Here is a 21,822-nt window from a genome sequence, read left to right on the forward strand (position 1 = left end):
CATGGACAAATTCTTTTATGCTGACAATCTTTTATTATACATCTCCAACCCTGTTTCCAGTCTCCCTATAGTCTTAGAAATTTTTGAGAAATTTGGAACATATTCCGGTTACAAACTTAATTTGGGAAAGAATGACTACATCCCAATCAACTCTGCTGCGGACCATCTCCCTCAATGTCTCCTCCCCTTTAAGAAGGCTACAGGTGGTCTCAAATACCTTGGGATTCAGGTGACAAAATCATTTTACGAACTGTTCGCCAAAAATTTTAGCCCATTACTTGAATGCTGTAAATCAGATCTTGCCAGATGGTCCTCTCTCCCTCTTTCTTTAGCTGGGCGGATCAACTTGGTAAAAATGTCACTACTACCACAATTTCTTTACCTTTTCCAACATGTACCTGTTTCCATAAGGAAATCTTTTTTTTTTCAAATCTTGACCAGCTGATAAGTTCCTTTCTTTGGGGTAATAAACGGGCACGAATTGGTAGAGTAGCTCTACGGCTCGCTAAATCCCAAGGAGGGTTAGCGCTCCCAGACTTTCGTTACTATTACTGGGCCTGTAATACAAACAAACTCCCCTTTTGGAACACTTGTAAAGCAATAGTTGAACGTCAGCAGTGGGCTTTGCTTGAGATCTCTTCCTCACGTCTCTGCCTTTGGTCAGTGGTGTTCTCAACTACCATCGTTGGTTAGACAGGATAGCCCTAATCCAATTGTAACGAACACACTGATGATTTGGAATCAGTTCAGGAGAGCTTTTGGCCTCTACACACAATCATGTCAGTCACCAACTTTTCGCAATCATCTTTTTGTCCCTTCATCCTCTGACCCAGCCTTTCGCACCTGGTCTGAGAAAGGCCTGGTGACCCTTAATGGCCTTTTTGACTTGGCAGCAAAGTTTGATTTGCTCACTCACCTATTTTGTTTCTTTCAGATAAGACATTATGTGAAAACTTGCTTCCCCCAGTTTCCTAACAGTCCTCCAAAATCACTGATCGACCAATTCATAACCTTTGACCATTGTTGCAGAAACCAACTGATAATTTGTATCTTATACATGTCTGTGATGAGAGTCAGTGGATTGAATGCACGATAGTTCGGGGTGGGTGGGACGGGATGGGTATGGGAGAACTGGATCTACCAACTAGGGGTGGGCGATATGTATCGTTTGCGAAATTATCGTGAATGTTGTTTTGACGATGAGTAATTTTGCAATATCGAGATATATATATATATATATATATATATTTTTTTTTTTTTCAATCGCCAAAAATCAATAAAGTGCGGCACCAGTGGTCCTCTGCCCTTACCACGGCGCCACGCCCTGCTTTGAACACTCAAATTTTTTCAAAGTAAACGCTTCGGACCCCGTGGGACACTCAGCTAAAAGCATCGAGGGGGCGCCGAGAGGCAGGGGCTGGGACAGACGGTAGCTCGCCTCGCGGCGGACCGTCAGCTCGATCCCGAGATCCAACTACGAGCTTTTTAACTGCAGCAACTTTAAGATACGCTATTGGGGCTGGAATTACCGCGGCTGCTGGCACCAGACTTGCCCTTCAATTGATCCCCGTTAAAGGATTTAAAGAGTCCTGTGTTGTTATTTTTCGTCACTACCGGCTCCCCGAGTCGGGAGTGGGTAATTTGCGCGCCTGCTGCCTTCCTTGGATGTGGTAGCCGTTTCTCAGGCTCCCTCTCTGGAGGGAGAAGTAGCCTGAGAAACGGCTCGCGGTTATCTAGAGTCACCAAAGCGGCCGCGGCACCCCGAGAGGCACCCGCATGGGTTTTTGGTCTGATAAATGCACGCATCCCCGAAGGTCAGCGCTCGTTTTGCATGTATTAGCTGTAGAATTGCCACAGTTATCCAAGTAACGGTAGAGCGATCAAAGGAACCATAACTGATTTAATGAGCCATTCGCAGTTTCACTGTACCGGCCGTGTGTGCTTAGACTTGCATGCTTGTGTTCATTTTATTGTGATCTTAATGCAAGTTTTAATTTTTTTTTTAAATATTGTCAAAATATCTTTATCGTGAAAATCCTAAAAAATATCGAGATATTTTTTTTTGCCCATATGGCCCACCCCTACTACCAACCCGTTCTAGAACTACTGTTTATTATAAGTGTCAAGATCCTGTTTGTTCTATGAAGAAAAATCAATAAAGAAAGTTAAAAAAAAAAAAAAACACTGGAGAAATCAAAGAACATGATCCTCACAGTGATGCCCGTTTTGGCCTAGATGAGAATCGGCTTGCTGAAGCAGGTAGATAATATCATCTTCTAACCTAACCCTAGAATGATAAGCAAACTTTAGTAGGTTCTGAACAATATTCATTTGCTTCCTGAGGTGATCCGATAACGGTCTCTCACATTTTCATGATGTGAATGTTTGGGTAACTGTAGTCCTCGAGGGAAGATGGATGAGATTCTTTAGGTACTGGAACAAGGCAGAATGACTTCCACAGTACTAGAACTTTCTCCTAATGAGAGACAAAACAATTAGCCTGGGAAAGCAGGTGCAAGATTCACACAAATCGTTTGGCTGATCCAGAGAATATGACGAAGCATGTTGAACCTACTCATGTCCAATCATACTCGGTCGGGTGTAAGTCCAACCTATGTGAATTAATATAAATATTTATTAATACATATAAATACAAAATGTACCCGGAAAACAGGGCTCTGTCTGACGGATTTCCTGCGGGAGCTCTGTTCCACTGAGCCCAGCGCTGATATACTTCACGTGTGACCACCAATAAATACTTTATTTAACTTGAGATTCCTCCGGCTTGTTCTTGAGCTTCCAATGAAAGAATCGAGCTAACAGAAGGCAGGTGAAGAGATGCTGATCTGAATTTAAGATTGAGATCAGATTTATTGTCATGCATTCACACGAAATTTGTCCTCCACTTTTAACCCATCCAGGTTGGCACCTGTTGACACACTCATGCTCATGCCAGGGTCACACGCTCAGACAGATCCCATACACTGGAGCGGTGGGCAGCCATTCACAGCACCCGGGGAACATGGGGGTACGGTGCCTTGACTTTCCTTGCTCAAGGCCACCTCGGCCGTGACAAGGAGGTGGACTGACACAAGCCTGGCGACGCCATCCTAGGTACATCTGCCCAAAGATTTTGGCTCCGCACATAGTCTGGCCCAATCCCCCTACCTCGGTTCGCTCAGTGTTTTGCCAATCAGCAAACAGTTGCGAGTGGTGACGCAGAACTCACGCGCGGAGTCCATTGTAGTCCATATAATTGTAGTTCAACCGCAGCGGAAATAAACATGGCGACGGAAGAACGCTAGAAGCTATCCATGAAGTTGTCTCAACTCTGGAGAGCATTACACAATTTAAACAAGAGCAAGAGGACTGCCTCGTCAATTTTGTTAGTGGCAAGGATGTCGTAGCTCTCCTTCCAACTGGCTTTGGGAAAAGTTTGATAATGAAAGCGGATGTGGGAAGCGTGATTCGCGAGCTAGACCCTCGCGAGAGTAAGCATGAACCTCGGCGCATAACCTACGTCATTTCTAAACATTACTGATTGGTTAAGGGAACTCCAATCAATTTAAGTTGCTGAGTAAGGTCCCACCCTCCATGGGAACGGATTCCTCTTGGGTTTTTCCAGACTGTTTGACGGAGTCAACAGTCGGCTTTCGCCCAGGCTAGACTGACACCCCTACAGCTGTCAGTTTCACCAATCTTTTTGAGTAGCGATAGTGGGAATCGAACCGCTAACCTTCCGGTGATTGGACGACCGTGCAACGGCTACCAGTAACCTACTGAAATACATGTTCAGCTCTGTCCGCACTTCCATCAGTCTGATCCTCTTTCACCTTAAAGCTTGTGAGCTTTTTCATCCCTGACCAGACATCGCTCAAACTGTTATGGTTTTATCGCCCAGCCCTACCATGGCTTGGTGCATTCTAGACTTTAAGAATTGAAGACAAATTAATCTCGACAGGTTGCTGCATTGACATCAGAAGAGATATAGAAATGTATCCACAAACTTGAAAAGTAGGATGAGTGCACATGCTGCTGGTGAATTCAAATGTATTTTTATATATATCAAACCAAACCAAAGCCAAAGGATGCCACCTTCACTTGAGCTCACCACTTGCGGGGAGGTCGAGTTCAATGTGATCCTGGAGCTTTTTCTCCAACTTTTTTCTATGCAGGGTTCTATGCACCTTTATAATTTTTTTCAGCTGTTCTTGAACAGTTCTCAATAACTCCCCGTCTCCATTCCTGAAGCCTTTCTTTCTATGTTCAATAACTTTTGCAGGTCACTGAGGAGCTTCCCCAGTAACAAACCCCAGATCAACACTGTCCTTGTCTATATGACAATGCATATAGAAGTTAATGTTTCCTGTCACAAACTCAGTCATGGTACTGATATCTTCTCCATGTAGCTCACAGAATGCATTCCAGTCCCTGGCCTCAAAGTACCCTTTAGAAGTTTCTTCAGTTTCCCGAGACCACTTAAAAGTATGATCACCGGTTGCTGCTAAACAATGGGTGTTGGAGGTGAGGAGAACCAAATTGTGGTCTAATCTTCATAATGAAGGACATTCAGAGGAGCTGTATGAATCTTTTACATTTGCAAAGAATATGCTCCACCTTTTTTCTCTGGTGGAGCATTTGACAAACTGGAAATTCTACCATGTATCCCTCTCTGTTATACTTCCAAGATTTCAACAGAGATCCCCATAAATGTCTCGGGATTGTTGTTTTTGTAACCTGGTAACAACTGAGCGGATGATGTCACAGACAGCTTCTGCAGCAGTGCAGTTATACAATTTCCGACATCTTATTTGCTTCTTATCTTACATTTCACTCTAGGACTGGGGGAAGAGATGGTTTAAACTTCATCCACTTATACCTCTGTCTTGCTTCTTCTCAAACATCAATGGTGTTTCCTTTTCAACTCATTGGGGCTTTGTGGTCTTCTTCAGACAGTAGCTTGCTTCTGGACAGCTCAGTCAGCTGCTCTTTTTTTGTATAAAGATCTCTTCTGTTGGCATGGTAGCTCAACATATTAGATGTTTAACTGATTTCTGCTTGTACTTCTGACACTTTTTTAAACAGCATTACTGCTGTACAATGTAGTGAATTCAAGTGTGGCATTTAAACTTAAAGGCTCCAACATATTTCTGTGTAGGGACCAGATGGGGATTTCTACACTAAGGAAGAGACCGAGATCGTCTACAACAACCTTTGCCCTATGAAAGTATTTGGGAGTTCCTCTTACCCCAGACCTGCCCCATAAACTTACAGGGATGCATTAACAACTTAGTGCTAACTAAGTTGAATAAACAAAGGACCCTCTTAAGAGAACAGTGGAGAATAACCAGACTAAACCACTCCCTACCTTATCTGGACAAAAGTAAACCAAAGGTGACATCTGCTCTGAGCCAGCCAGACGAGAGACAGACATCTTATGGAACTCTCAAAATTACTTTACTCAGATTCCCTTTCAGTCGAATCTTGAAACTGTATTAAATGTGCCTTATATCTTTGTACAGGTTCTTTCAGGTTCTCAGTGAAATCACAAGCTGCATTTTAAGACCTTTTCACAATCGTACTTGGAAGAGTAACGAAGAAATCATTATTTTGGGAAATGACCAACCTGCCTATGGAGCCACATTGCCCCCTAGTGGCCTGTAGTATTGAATAGTTAAATCCAAATGAAGTCAGTAAACTGGACATTTATATGAAGTAATGCAACTGTTAACCCATGTTTCCGGCTGTTTCTTTTTGTATTCCTTGGTTAACACAGGAACATAATATTGTTTGGTTTGTTATTCATACGTCATAACTTTACAGATATCTATCTGAATTTTGAGACTCATAATCGTTACCCATGTTATGTTATTGTTGTTATTTGATGTCTTTATATCATAAGTCTATGTCATATCTTTAACCTTCATATCTTAACGAGATGTGGTGTTTCAGAATCCTCTAGACAAATGGTTTATGAGACGGAGAAATCGAGTTTCTTTGTTTTATCAAACAATCAAACTCTAGCGCTAGAATTAGATTCTACAAAACACGCCCAGGCAGACGTCACAACAGTTTCAGGCATACCATCGGCTGAAAGTGTAGCGTAACCCTACGCCATGCCCCGCCTCAGCGAATCAAACCCCGGAACCTGCGATGACAAGTTAGTACGAAGTAGGAACGAAAGAAATGAGAGAAAGAATGATGGAAGAAGATGGAAAGACGTAGAATGATAGAGAGATAAAGAAGAAAAGAAAAAAGGTCCGAGCAAAGAAAGAAACAGAATGAAGTAGTAGAAAGATATACGTTTTGGTGTTTTTCGTTCGTACATTGTTGTCTCCATGTCTGTTTTGCGTCGCACATTTTTTTTTTTTAAATATTTTTTGGGGCTTTTTATGCCTTTAATGGATAGACAGTTGGAGAGAGACAGGAAGCGGGGGGCAGAGAGAGGGGGAAGACATGCAGCAAAGGGCCATCCGGTGCGGGACTCGAACCAGGGACAGCTGCAGCGAGGACTATAGCCTCTGTACATGGGGCGCCTGCTTAACCCACTACGCCACCGACCGCCCCTTGCGTCGCACATTTTTAACCTCCGCTGCTGCACACGTTATCACATCGTTAGTTTTTCTTACCAAGAAAGTCAGTTTAAGATTGTCAACTTTTCGTTAATATTTTGTGAATTTAAGTTCACCTCATCAGAGTTGGTCAGTAACCAAACCAACTCAGACACTTGGACATTCTTTGCAGTGAAACCCTCGATACCAGCCAGTTCTGTCTCCTTGGCAAAGATAAAGCCCCAGTGGAGAAGAAGTGACCGTCCCAGGCAACTTGAAAGTCCACAGGAAGAAACCCACTAGGACACCATGGCCATCACCTGGTTTGTTCAGAGCTGACTAACTGGGCTAAAGTGTCAACAAAGAAGTAAGGTCTGCCCTCTTCTTACCTTTCAGATGGTATACGGTTGTTGTTGAGAGAATTCACTGTTAAAATGATAAATGACTCCATGATGTTAGCCTTTAACTGCAAATAGTAAACATATCTAGACTATTTGAGTAAATCCGGTATCTCTCCTTTCCCCATAGTTATTTTTCAATTCCCTAAGTGTTTCCTATATAATTACCTATATTCAACGCATTTCTCCTGTTTGTTAGTTTATATATATATATATACAGTGGAAACCGCTTATAGTGATCACGTTGGTCCAGAGCCAATTTGAACACTATAAGCGGTTGATTACTATAACCGAATTTGTATTACAGTACAGGTATTTCACTTATTTTTTTAAGCAGAATATCATCTAAATGCCATTTGTATCGTTTTTCAATGAGAAAAACTAAATAAAACGGATAGCTTCAGCATTTACTGAATTTTATTATCATGCAAATTCAATTACAGTACTGCGCAGTGCGCAGACATACTAGCCTGATAAACCAGCCTAAATGGATTGGATGTCTAATTTAGTCTGGCACCGATCAATGGATACAACGGAACATTGTTGATGAGCACAACCCGTTGTCTTTCAAACCGCGTCTGTGCCTATAGGCCAACGCTCTGACCAATCAGCGCAACTGACTGTGACGTAGTAAGCGCGACAGAAAGCTTTGGTGGGAGGGGACTCTTCCAAAACTGATGCCAAGCACAGATTCTATAATAGGACAGATACGCCACTCACGGTGCATTTCCGGTTTCCAACGAGGCGATTTTGGTTGCAGTTCCACCCTCTTTCCACGTGGGGCGCTCAATTTTGGAGACCAGAATGAATGGAGTCCTATGGAGCTATACGCCCTTTCGTGCCCTTATCTCAAGATATAATTTTTTCTCTAGTAATTCGAATGTTGTTTTCGAAAAAGGGTGTTTAGAAAATACCCATGGCTGAGTTTTAGATTTTTAGAGCCACTCATTTGCTTAAAAAAAGGATTTGAAGTGTATATGACGTCATACATAGCGGGTCGACCAGCTGTCATTAGCACAATGCTAGCGCGTTGTGGACAACAAGAAGCCAACCAGTAAGAAATCAAAGCGATATATGTACTCGTTCAGTAGATTTTTTACTTGAAACCCATGTTGAGCTCTCAGAAACTACATTCAAATCTGAGCGCTCTTGAGGAGACTTAGGTGAAACTGACCATTTGTAGCATCTAGCTCCATAGGGCCCCATTCATTCTGGTCTCCACCGACGCTCCCAGTGGAATTCTGGTGGAACTGCAGCCAAAAAGCCGGTACAATGGGGCTTAATACAGAGTGGCAAGGCTGTTCGTTATAATGGCTGTGTGCCAAGGCTGAATCAAACGAGCACTGTTCCATTGCCGCCGCCATCTTTCTTGTTGTGCTTTCGCTTGTCTATGTTCTCTTCCACTGCCCAACGTCGCACTGCTCTGTCGTCACTCCCTCAAAACCCCGCACCAGAACCCTCTGGCCCGCCCGCGTTGATTCAAAACACATCTCTGCGTTGTGATTGGTTTAGTTGCCATCTGCCAGATTCAGGGCAGTATTTTCAAAATGACAAGTGGATCGAGGCCAGACCCAACCGCAGGCAAAACATTTTGCCGTCCAGCAGTTGGCGCTGGTTTTCCAGGCTACAGACATACTGTAGGCTAACTCAAATACAGTACGTTACTTATTCTCTGCTGTGCCGCCGGAGCTTTTTTTTTCTTACAAGTCAGAAAATAAAGTTTGAATTCAATCCGCCTTTCAGCACCCCTGCTCCTCGGATCTATGCTCCTCCGTGCCAGTGTTCTGTCGATTTGTGCTACTTGGTGTGAAAACGAAACTTAGAAAATCGGCTTGGCGTATGCGCAAAACCACAAAGTAGCAATTCTCGACAAGTAGGAGAAATCGAATGAACACCGGCCTCCCATCTTACAAGAACCAGCCTGGAGCTTCCAGCGGTCACACGCGCATTCAATCCGCTCTCCAGCACCCATCCTCGGACACATGCTCCTCCATGACTTCCTTTTTCCAGCCATGATTCGCGCGCTTGCTGCCCGGTGTCAACTCGTTACGTTAGCTAGCGAGGCAGAAGCAGACGTCCAGAAAGGAATCAAGTGAGTAAAAAATAAAATAGCTACACGTAGTTTTAAAATTATTTTTGCACATGTTTACATTCATAAAATGGCCAAAAATGAACATTATAAGCGGATTTCTTGATCACTATAAACGAATTATTTAAACAGCATTTGAATAGAAATGATTCCGTCCCAAGCCTTTTGATCCATATAAGCGGTTGATCACTATATCCGTGACCACTATAAGCGGTTTCCACTGTATATATATATATATATATATATATATATATATATATATATATATATATATATAAGGTTGTGTTGTATGTTTTCTTTACATAATGTCGGTCAAACCAAACGAAAATTCACGAAGTAGCGCTATGAGACTGAACATTAATTTTAACATACCAGAATCGTAAGATTCTGTCTTTTTCCTTCTTTGAAGGTGGTATCCATACATACATGGTTAAATAAGGTTTATTTAGATAGTGAGAACTTGAAAATCCTTATATGTGATCACGTTACGCTACAATTAGTACAGCAACATTTCTCAAAAAACTGAGTTTTGCAGAAAAAAAAACTCAACAAATATAAAATAAACAAAGAATAATTCAAGCTGCTCCAATTATGCTACCATGGTGTAGGGAGGGGCGATTTAGGAAAAAGTCAAATCACGATATCTTTTTTTTAGTCGATATATATCACGATATAAAACAAATCACTATTTTGTGAATTTTAAATGTTCCCTGTTACTCTTAACCCATTTAGGCCTAAAACGCCTGGAAAAGAATGCCTGGAAAACCTATGGGCGATTTCAGAAAGACCCCCTAAAACCTGAAGTTTTTCTGGAAATTCAGCAATTGTGTCAATGCCTACTAAATTATTGATTTCTCAGCCTCTGTAGCAGATTCAAAATTCAAAAAGTATCTGAGAGCTTACACCTGTGGCTTTCTTTGGAAATTGAGTTTATTTACATACACCTTCACGAAAATAGAAAATGTAAAAAGTAAAGTGCAGGAACAGCACTATTTTCAATAAAAAACCCAGTAATAAAATAAAATAAAAAGTCAAGTGCAGGAACAGCGCTATTTTCAATTAGAAAACAGTAATAAAATAAAATAAAATTTAATTTAATATTTAAATGATTTATTTGATCTATTTATTTTATCGCCAGTAATCTCTTCGTACTGGCAGCACAAGGAGTCCCATGCCCATACACATTCCAATAAACGTTTCCATCTCCGGCACAGTTACGTGGGACCACCTTGCCATCTTTGCTCGAGCTGGAGTCTGAAGTACCTGGTCACTGTATCTATTCGTCTCGGAAACGAGATGCGCCCAAAGCTCCTCAGTAAAAATATGATTAAATGCCTGCAACGGTGTGGCATCTGCAGGTAAACCGACTTTCTCCCCTGGTGTGCGGTTGAAATCTCTCCGTCGATTACGGTGGTAATTGTCAGTCTTCCACTCACATTCAAACCCTTCAAAATCATCCTCAAACATATGTGCTAGCCATAAATCTCCATCAATTGGGTCAGCACGTTCATCAGCATCATCAAAGCCAAGAAAACTCCTCACAATCGCTCCCGTCTGAAATGTCTTCCCACTGAAAGTCCTCCATGCTTGGTTCGATGAAACTTAACTTTTTTTTTTTTTTTTTCCCCTCAATGTAACTTAACTTCAAAACAATGACACGAGGAACATGACGACACTCTCACGTGTCTATTATAATGCATTTAATTGGCGCAGAGGTCAATAATTGGTGCAAAACAACCTTATACATGAAAAAAGAAGTGTACGCTTTCCTGGCCTTAAAGGTAGAATAACGCAACAGCGCCCCCGGCTTTAAAGGTAGAAATGCGGCAACACTTTCCCGGCCTCAATGGGTTAATTAAGATTTGAATATACCAGAAGGTTAATTTTTGATTAAATATTTATTTTCTGTCAAAATTGAACATGACGTGACACGATACAACTGTTTCAGATAAATACAGAATAGGTATTTTAAATTAAAATCCTATATCTGACCGGTCAACTGTTTGCTCTCAAGCAGCGGTTGTCTCTCTTGCTGTTCGGGTTCTCTCTCCCAACGTCTCAGCTGATGTACACATCACTCACTCAGTTATATTGTATAAGAAACACACAGGAAACATGTTGCTCTGAACTCGCTCGCTTGCTTCAGTGAGGAGGTGCCGCTCTCTTTATTTAACATTGACCGGGAACACAACTACGACGCATGTGCGTGTAAAGATTGTCTATAGTGACAAACATCGCACTTCAACATCAACTAATCAAAAAAAGTATGCATTCTCCATGTTCGAACGGGTGGCGCTACTTCAGGTTATGAAAAAGATTAGTGGTATTCCCCGACTTTGTCGGAACATGTGCTAGACATCATTCACAGTGCACACTACTCTGTTTTGTGTCGGACTTCAAAAAAACAAAATAGCTCCACACCACAGAACTTTTTGGGCCCTTCTTATCAACAATGTCATCAACTATGTCATCCCTTACACCTTGGGTTGTGTCTTCCGTCGTTTCTTCCGAAGGAGCACTCATTTTCTTTTTTTATACGGCTGCCGCAGCGCAAAAAAAATACAAACACGCTGTGACTAGCTGCTGGTATGGCTTTATTCCAGCCACGTGATTGGTTCAGTGTGGCACAACTTTCGTTGTCATTGGCTATTCGTATTGTCTGTCAAAAGATGAACTAATGTAATCTATCGAAAAGTATATCGACCATGTTTCATATCGCTATCGAGGAAAAGTTATACCTCGATAGCTACCGTTATGGTTTTATCGCCCAGCCCTACCATGGCGTGGTGCATTCTAGACTTTAAGAATTGAAGACCAATTAATCTCGACAGGTTGCTGCATTGACATCAGAAGAGACATAGAAATGTATCCACAAACTTGAAAAGTAGGATGAGTGCACATGCTGCTGGTGAATTCAAATGTATTTTTATATATATCAAACCAAACCAAAGCCAAAGGATGCCACCTTCACTTGAGCTCACCACCTGCGGGGAGGTCGAGTTCAATGTGATCAGGGAGGTAGGCAAGGCATGGTGTTGCAAACTGGCTCTTTTAATGATGGAATATTTAAAGTCTTCACAGTTTTACACTGAGGAGCATTTTTCTGAAATGACCCCACAGTTTGTAGATTAAGTTTTTTGCAGATTGCTGAACCTCTGCCCATCTTTACTTCTGAGAGACTCGATCTCTGAGGTTATGTCATGTTACTGACCTTTTGCCAATTAATGAGATGTAGTTGCAAGATGTTCCTCCACCTGATTCTTTTTGGTATTTTTAGTCTTTTAGCTATGTGTCAGGAAATGTATACATGTCAGAACATCAACGCAGATTTATTTATTTTTTTTACAATTCCCTTGCTATTAAAGCCACAGACACAACAGGGAAGCTCCTAAAGGCTCAAAAAGTTGTCACTCAAAAGCTAAGCAGGAGAAAACCCACAGATACACAAGGAGAATATGCAAACTCCACACAGAAAGAACCAACTGAGGTTAGAACCAGGAACCTTCCTGCTGTGAGGAGACCGAGTTATTCATCACATCACTGAGCAGCTCATTTGCTCCCAATGATTTAGTTTAGTGAGGTGAACATCAGAAACATTTGGTCACTGTGCCTTACCATTCCTGATGCCAGATCTAGAAGTCAGCACCAGTCTGCGGGCTCCTCTCTCCATCAGCCACTGAGCAAGCTCCAAACCAAAGCCCCCCAGTCCACCAGTGATAATGTAGGAGTGGGATGCAAGGCAGAAGGTGCGGCAGATAGCTGGAAGAGACAAAGGGGTAGCAGGCTGAACAGCTGAAGCCCTTTCCTCATCACGGACCTGTGTAAAGACAAGAAGGTTGAGAGGACATACCTATGTTGGTAATGTAAATCTCAGTCATCGCTGAATAACTGTCACATGAGCTTGATCATGAGGTGGAAGGTCTATTAAGACTATGAGTAAATCTCTCATCCTCTTAGAGTAACATATAAAGCTGAAGTTCAGAGGAAAACTCACTTGCAAGAGGACTTTGCCGATGTGCTTGCCCTGTGCCATGTATCTGAATGCTTGCTCCACTTGGTCTCTTTGAAACACTGTGGTCTTTAGAGGCTGAACTACACCTCCCATGATGCCCTCCTTCAGCAGCTGGGACACCTCTTCCCACTCCTTGTTGCCTTCTTCAAAGAGAGCATCCAGTAGGATACCATGGAAGGCTACATTCTTCAGGAACAAAGCCATACCTGGGGAGGTCAAAGCAACAGAGACACTATTCCGTGATACAGCTTTGGCTGCTGCTGCCTCTAAAGGTCAACGATAACTAGGACCAGACAACCAAGAGTCAAGTTTTCAACAACAGATAGATTCACTCTGTAGTAAACTTAAAAAGAAAAATTCTTATTTGGGGCAAATGAGTGACCACATTAAACAAAAAGATAAAAAGGCCTTTTCTGCATTTTGTTGTCCAGACTGTCTCAGTTTTTTTATTGCTACAATTACAGCATAGAAAACATGATTTCCCTACGGCATTCTCAGCTTGTCATGTACTGATGACTCATCAGTCAGTCTTCAACACGCAGATAAAAGCTCTGTCATCACTTTCAGATACACGGGGAACTGTTCTGCAGATGCATGTTGCAAATGATCCTTATGCAGCCGTAAGTGACCCACCCGCAATGTGGCGATAGTAAACAGAACCAGGAAATCATTATTCTATTGTGCTGAGATATTAAACTAACTGAAAGCTTTTACTGAAATTTATCCATGTATACAGTTTTCCTGTAACGTGTGAAAACTAGGCACATGGCAATGTGAAATTCAGCCAGGTGATTTCCCATTTAGTGAGTAAAATGTTTCAAACAAGGGCATAAGTTTGCATAGGGATCATAGGGACAAATCGCAACCAAAGTATGGGAAATACAGAGTTGTCCCTACCAATATTTTTGATAATATTCTAATAGAACATTTTTTTACATAATGCATTAAATATAATAGTTTTCACAAACTCATTCGCAGTATTAAGCATTTGTAGAGAACTATTTTTCCGACGTGCCCTCTCGTCACAATGTTCAGTATAACCTGCATTGCAACAAGGTTAGATATGCTGTCATTTGATTGGCCGACGAGGAGCTGTGTGGCAGAGTTGCTGTAAAACGCTGGATTGACGGTAAAATATCAGATTGGCTGTTGCAAACAGGGTTGACGCCACAAAATCATGTATCATGTATCATGTATTTAGTTTGGTCTCAATATTTTTGCCCGTGTTTCTCCTTTGTAAATAGAAAATGTCACCGAAAAAGAAAAGAAACATCAAAAGTTATTTCACCACCCAGAGAGTAAGTAGTAGCAAACTACCCACACTATGCTAGCCTTCGAGGCAAACGTAACGTAACACTCATTCTACTATGGAAAAGTGTTATTAAGGTGGTGTGAATGTAATGTAGACTAGAAGGCTAGTTTTGTTTTACATTGGCATTTTTAATCTTTTTTTATTTTTTAAAATCAGGAGATGTTTTTTTCTCTCTATTTTTGAATTATAAACCAAGTTGGTTCCATAAAGCCTAAATCTAGGCTATTCCTGTAATATTCAAACGTTTTTTCTAATAAGTTAGAAAAGTGTAATGCATATAGTCATCATATAAGGTCTACATTTTAAAATGATGGAAAAAAGTTAGTTTATTAGCAACAATATTTCCTCCAGAACCATTTATTCTATTTCAAGATTAATCATCAGATAAGAGTAAATTATCCTAATTTTTTGTCACATAAGAAGACTACTACTTTTGAAAATAATGTAAGGTAATTACAGACACCCTTTCCACTTTTAAGACCAGGCTTAAAACTTTCCTTTTTGATAAAGCTTATAGTTAGGGATGGCTCAGGTAATCCTGAAACATCCCATAGTTAAGCTGCTATAGGCCCAGCCTGCTGGGGGGCCTCATCTGTCACACCTTTCCTCACTTTACTCTCTCTATGTATATGTGACATTATTGTGGTCATTAACTCGTGTTTCCCTGTTCCAACAGATATCCTTTGAATGGTGTTACAGTGCCGCCGTCGTGGTGGCCCCCTGCCCCCCTCCCCCTCCCCCTCCCCCCCCCCCCCCTTTTCTGTCTTCTCAAACCCCAGCTGGTCGAGGCGGATGGCCACCCTTCCTGGTTCTGGTTCTGATGGCCACCCTTCCTGAGTCTGGTTCTGCCAGAGGTTTCTTCCTGTTAAAAGGGAGTCGTTTCTCTCCACAGTCGCCTCAGGCACGCTCAGGCCGGGAGATTGGACCGAAAAACAAAAAGTTTTCAGTGCAATCTGTTGGTTTTCTTAGCTAGGAAATTGTTTTTGAATTGGCTCTATATGAACGAATTGGATTATTTTATGAATTATGATTATTATTAATTAATTGAATTCCAATTGGCTTGAATTGGACTTACTATCTAAGTGCTTTGAGATGACATTTGTTGTATTTGGCGCTATATAAATAAAAATGAATTGAATTGAATTGAATTGAATTAATTTCTCACACTTCTGTCATGACCTTTCTTACCAAGTGGGGAGTTGTTGGAGAGGTCGTATTTGCCAATCTCCAGAAATCGTCCATGTCTGGCGAGGCAGCGAATGCTAGCCTGCAGCTTCTCCTCAGCCAGAGAGTTTAACACCACATCCACACCTGAAAATACACACACACACATCATAAAATACATCTAAACTTGTATTTTAGACCCAATCCCAACCAGACTGTTCAAGGAGGTTTTCCCATTAATTGACACTTCCATATTGGATTTGATCAATCTGTCTTTGTTGACAGGATATGTACCTCAGACTTTTAAGGTTGCTGTAATTAAACCTTTACTTAAAAAACCTACTCTTGATTCAGAAGTGTTGGCTCATTATAGACCTATATCCAATCTCCCTTTTATGTCTAAAGTTCTTGAAAAAATAGTTGCAGCTCAGCTTTGTGATCATTTCCACAGAAATAATCTGTTTGAAGAGTTTCAGTCAGGATTCAGAGTGCATCATAGCACAGCAGTGGGAAAGCTGCAAAAGTGCAGATGGATTATGTAAGACTTGTATAAATGATTGGTATACTTTTTAAAATAACTGCAGGGTTTATAATGATTCAGCCATAAAACATAACAACAGGGTTTGAATGTCATTGCCTTTAGTGTTCTTCATTTTGCATCTGCATATGGCGCTGATTCCTGAACAGAGGTCCAAGATATATAGTGTAAAGGTTGATATGACACTAAACTACTCAATTTATGAGGACATTGTAAGAAAAACAAGTGAGACATGTGAACCCTCGTGACCATATTCATTTTTCCATGAACTGCAACAAAAAACAGAGACCCCAGGTCTTCCACATTTGGAGTAAAATAAAAGGACAGCACAGTACACTTTGTGCAGTTGATTTCATGTACTGTTCTCCCTGGTGGATTTAAGAGGATTATTTTACAAACACTCCAGAAAACAGAAATTATTGGAACTCAATGTGCTGAATACATCTCATTATTAGACTGGCAGGGCTCTGACCTTTGCCCTCTGTATGAAGTAGAACATGCTGTTCAAAAGAAGTGTCCCTGGAGTTAGCGAAGGATTCTGCTGATAGCTGAGGGAACCTCTCCTGCAGGTAGGTCCGCTTCTCTGTTGAGCCTACAGATTCCACGCAAAAAAATAGTTACACCGTGGGGTTTGAACTACTTCATCTACAATCTCATGCCTTCAGAATTGACTATATTATAATGTAAATATAATAAAAACAATTAGATATATATTGCACTTAGTGTCAATAATCAGTGTGATCAAATATTTTGCATAAAAGACAAAATATGTGTAAGAAGAGAAATGAAAGAAATACAATTTGGTGGCAGAAAAAGTAGCTTTTACATCAAATAAAACAGAATGAGTACACTAAAACAGAGCTCATCTTTCGGCACCACAATAGTTTATATACGATTGTTGAATACTAACCAACTGTAGTAAAAACTCTGCATTTCTTGCTGAGTGCTATGGCAATGGCAGCTTGGCCAACTCCCCCAGACCCAGAGTGGATCAGAACAGTCTCACCGGGACGGAGTCTGCCTCGCACCACCAGAGAGTAATAGGCGGTGGCGTAAACCACTGGCACTGAGGCTGCTTGTTCCAGTGTCCTACACACACACACACACACACACACACACACACACACCATATTGTGGAGTGAAACTATCTGAATGAAGACACTGTACTACTTGCTGTTGTGAGATCATCTATAGTCTCTATATACAAAGGATAGAGGTAAATAAAACTGATCCTTATGCTTACAAATTAAAAGGAAGTTGCACTTCTGACCACAAATCAATGCAGTTATTTTAGGTGCAATGTATTAATACCAAAATCAGTCAAATTCAGAAAGTTGAATCAGATCAAATTACTTGTATTGGAGAATGATGGGAAGAATGAGAACTACAGTCAACAAAGAAATGATTGCACTCCCTCTTAGGATACCCATGCAAGGTTGTACTTAATGAAAAACACTTAACATTTATTTGTGGGTTAGATTAGATTAGATTCAACTTTGTCATTGTGCTGAGTATGGGTACAGAGCCAATGAAATGCAGTTGACATCGAACCAGAAGTGCAATATACAGACTTATTTACATAAAGTGCAGTGGAAATCTTCTAGGAATAAATATCTATTGTATAAATAATCCCATTGTTAAGAGAGTGCATATATATGAGGTATGCACATACAGTGAGCGGAGAATGCAGATTACAGAAGAATATGTACATAGGCGTAGGGCTCGCGTAAGACACATAAGCAGTGCAAAAGGTGCAAGGATGTAGTAAAGTGACAATCCAATGGTACGAGTTAAAGTGATGCAGAATTCAGCAGGGTCACAGCCTCAGGAAAAAAGCTTCCTGACTTCCTGAGTCTGCTAGTGCGGGAGCGGAGGATCCTGTAACGTCTGCCAGATGGGAGAGGGCTGAAAAGACTATGGCTTGGGTGAGAAATGTCCCTGATGATGTTTCTGGTTCCCAGAGTCTCTAAAAGTAGAATGGGAGGCAGAGCCTTCAGTTATCAGGCCCCTCTCTGTGGAACCAGCTGCCAGTTTGGGAGGCAGAGCCTTCAGTTATCAGGCCCCTCTCTGTGGAACCAGCTGCCAGTTTGGGAGGCAGAGCCTTCAGTTATCAGGCCCCTCTCTGTGGAACCAGCTGCCAGTTTGGGAGGCAGAGCCTTCAGTTATCAGGCCCCTCTCTGTGGAACCAGCTGCCAGTTTGGGAGGCAGAGCCTTCAGTTATCAGGCCCCTCTCTGTGGAACCAGCTGCCAGTTTGGGAGGCAGAGCCTTCAGTTATCAGGCCCCTCTCTGTGGAACCAGCTGCCAGTTTGGGAGGCAGAGCCTTCAGTTATCAGACCCCTCTCTGCTTCCTGAAGCCAAACTGGCATCTGGTTCCACAGACACCCTCTTTACTTTGAGACTTGGTTTCTTGCCCAAGAATACTTCGATATATGACTTTGGATCAAAATTCAATGTTCAGGCTGAGCCATGAACCCCCACTCAGTCAGATCTAACTGGGGCAGCTGTAGGCAGCTTAGGAGGAAGAGGAAGGCCAAACGGAAGGCCGGTGGTTCAACTCCAGGCTTCTCTGAGCCACATGTCTTCAACCCTACGTTTTCTACTGATGAGTCCATCGATTTAATAATGTGTGTGAATTAGAACATAAAGTACTGTGTAGCAAGCTGTATGAGTGAATAGGTCAATGTGACATGTCGTGTGAAAGCGCTTTGTGTGGTCAGATTGACTTGAAAATCGCTATAGAAGTACAGTTCATTTACCATTTAACTTCTAAAATACACAAACACATAAAAGAAACACACAAAACTCATTTAAAAATGTCACACTGACCAGCTGAGGGGAACTTTCCAAAGGAAGCGCTTGTCAGCATCCACAACTGTCGCCAGGCCTTTAGCTGGCAGAAGTCCCATCACACGTACACCTGAGGTATCACGACCAGAAAACTCCATACCCAGCATGCACTGCTGCAAGGCTAGATCCCCTACACAAAAATACAGCAAAAAGAAAAAATGATTATTTTTGAGGACACTGATGTTTTTTGGTTTTATGGAAGTACCACATACAAACAGAAACTTGTTTTCATATCATTATGGTGATACATTTGCTAGCCCCTAAACCTTTCCAAAGAAAATTAATTCTAACCCTAAAACCAAGTCCTAACCCTCAAAGAGCCCTTTAAACATGTAGGGCACCATAAAAGACATACTTGGTTCCTCATCTTTGGACCTGATGAGGATGGTACTAATACACAGCTTGAGTCAATTTTTTTATTTTGAGGTAATGATAATAATAATTCTAAATCAAACACACATGGAGCAGTTTTCACAGTTTTCACCTTCAGCACCTTTCAAAAATTTTTGCTTGCAGAATCTTTTTCATCAACTTAGGTGATGACCACAATCTAACATGTTCTCTTTTCTGTTGGTCTTTTTGTAAGTTCTGTATACATACTTTGCACCCCTCTCAGATAAAAACCATAAAGTGATAAAAAAAGAAAAAAAAGAAAAATACATTCCAAATAATGAAAGTGACAAAAAGAAAAAGAATTTGGCATTAAATGAATATACAACTACTATGATTTGGGTTGTTTTGGATTGAACTGGTTGCTAATCGGCATCGTTTCCTCTCACTTTAAAGTGAGATGACATATTGTGAACTGAAATGATTAAAAACATCCTGTATTTTTGAAGCAATTCATTGAAAAAAAACAAGTGAAGCTTAATCAACAGTTGAGGTGCAACTGCTTGAAAAAAACAATGATCTGGGCTTTAAATCATGTGTGGGGAGCTAATTAATTCTCGCTAGATCATCTGAATAGTATAGTTTCAACAAGTCTGATAGAGCTGTGACTCCACAGAGTTCTAAAAGTCAACACCAGGATTTTAAAATGATTTCTGAAATGAACAGCTGACCAATGGAGATGATGAAACAGGAGTCACATGGACTCTTCTACTGGTTCCAGGTCACTGCAGAGTTCTGTATCATCTGAAGACAGTCATGGGGATATTTGTTGACAAGGGTAAAAAGTGAGTTAATATAATAGATAGTAGATGAATGTCATAGAATGGCATCCCAATGGTGGCTACAGAAGCTCTGGAGTCTTCTTTGTGATATTTTCTACTGGCCTTTTGTTCTGTGAAAAGACAAATAAGGATGTCTGCTCATAACTCTAGCAATTTTTCACGTGTTTCACATATGATTCGTAACCATGGCAATGGGAAAGTTGTTTGCATGTGGAAGCAGCTGATTTAGCTTTCCAGAACCCAACCAAGGCCTGGACACCCCAAATCCAAGCGAGTTTGAGAAAAGATGTGTAGCAGTCAGAGTAGGAGAAAAACTGACAAAAGGAGGAGGAAGTTTAAACCATTTCTAAGATGGCAGTCTAAGATGGTGCCTATGTCTGGCTGTCCTCTGTCTGCAGTTTTGTTCCTTTTACATGTTTTACCAGTATTTTTGCTACATTTTTGTCTGGCCTCTCCAGCCGTTACTGGCAATCAAATCTGTTGTGGATCATTTCCATTCTATTTCTAACATTATAAATGACTTGAAGCTGAATTTTATGTTTATCTCCAAGACCTGGCAGGGTGACAATGAAGTCTCACATCTTTTAGAACCATGCCCTGGAGACTGCTCATAATTCTGTACACCTAGGATTTTTGGCAGAGGAGGTGGGAAAGCTGTAATTTTTAAAAAGACATTGTTATACCAGATGATCTCTTCAAGCTGTTGTAGCTCTTTTGAGATGACTATGACCAAATTTGGACAAGCTCAGCCCATGTATTGTATTATTTTTTTATTGTCCACCTGGGTCTGTTGCATCTTTTCTGTCGGAATTTGAGGACTTTTTATCTTCCACTAATAAATTAGACCGGATTATCATTGTTGGGGATTTAATATTCATGCCGTGGACCCATTAAACAGTACTAATAAGGAGTTCCTCAGCATCATGGACTCCTAACTTTATTCAACATGTAGCTGGCACTACTCATATTGCAGGGCATACCTTGGACTTGGTCTTCACTTTATGGTGTTACTCTTGACCATTTGCACATAAATTAAGTGGTTTTCAGTGACCAACAGACGTGTGCACATCACTCCTGTTCTTAACTCCCTCCATTGGCTTCCTGTCCTTTATAGAATTGATTTTAAACTTTTAATGATTGTTTTTAAAGCTCTTAACGGCCTCGCCCCATCATATTTATCTGAGATTTTAACAGTCCGGAAAACCTGAATTGGAGAGCTGGTGCCGGGAGAATGGCCCAGGCCATCCGTCTGCTCAACAGTGAGCGTTAAACTGGACTCCACTTCTATCCGTTAATAATGTTAATACTTTACATTTCAGATACCATATACATTTTCTTTTATTCTTATTTTATATTTTTTTATTAATTTTGATTCATATTTCATTTTAGTTATCTTTTTATTGGTAGCAGGACAAGGAAGAATTTCACTGCACATTGTACTGTGTATGATTGTGTATGTGACAAATAAAACTATCTTGAATCCTGGTAGAGCTCTGAGGTCAACAAATCAATTTTTGCTGGAAGTGCCCAGGTCAGAATACAAACCCTGGGGTGACCGAGCCTTTTCCGTCGCTGCCCCCAGGCTCTGCTTCTGATAATATTGAGTTTATTGTTAATTATTTTAATAAACACTGCCTTGCCAGTCTTAATCAGGTCGCTCTTTACAAAACTAGTCATTGCTCTGTCATTTCTCGTTCACCCTGGTTAAATAATGAAGCTTGTGGCCTTCTACGTTCCT

General features: G+C 41.1%; 1 protein-coding gene across 2 annotated transcripts in view; it reads right to left on the bottom strand.

The window, feature by feature from the left end:
• Nucleotides 1-21,822, bottom strand: part of fasn (fatty acid synthase) — a 90,610-nt gene that overhangs the window by 13,199 nt on the left and 55,589 nt on the right. For both annotated transcript variants that reach the window (XM_075458054.1, XM_075458053.1), the window contains exons 28-33: nt 18,892-19,042; nt 16,975-17,153; nt 16,537-16,656; nt 15,551-15,673; nt 13,033-13,256; nt 12,654-12,855 (exon numbers count right to left, since the gene is read on the bottom strand). In XM_075458054.1, coding sequence (XP_075314169.1) covers nt 12,654-12,855; nt 13,033-13,256; nt 15,551-15,673; nt 16,537-16,656; nt 16,975-17,153; nt 18,892-19,042 — 999 coding nt within the window. The remainder of the gene's footprint in view (nt 1-12,653; nt 12,856-13,032; nt 13,257-15,550; nt 15,674-16,536; nt 16,657-16,974; nt 17,154-18,891; nt 19,043-21,822) is intronic.

The sequence above is a fragment of the Odontesthes bonariensis genome, chromosome 23 (genome assembly GCF_027942865.1).
Source record: "Odontesthes bonariensis isolate fOdoBon6 chromosome 23, fOdoBon6.hap1, whole genome shotgun sequence".
In the NCBI taxonomy this organism is placed as follows: domain Eukaryota; kingdom Metazoa; phylum Chordata; class Actinopteri; order Atheriniformes; family Atherinopsidae; genus Odontesthes; species Odontesthes bonariensis.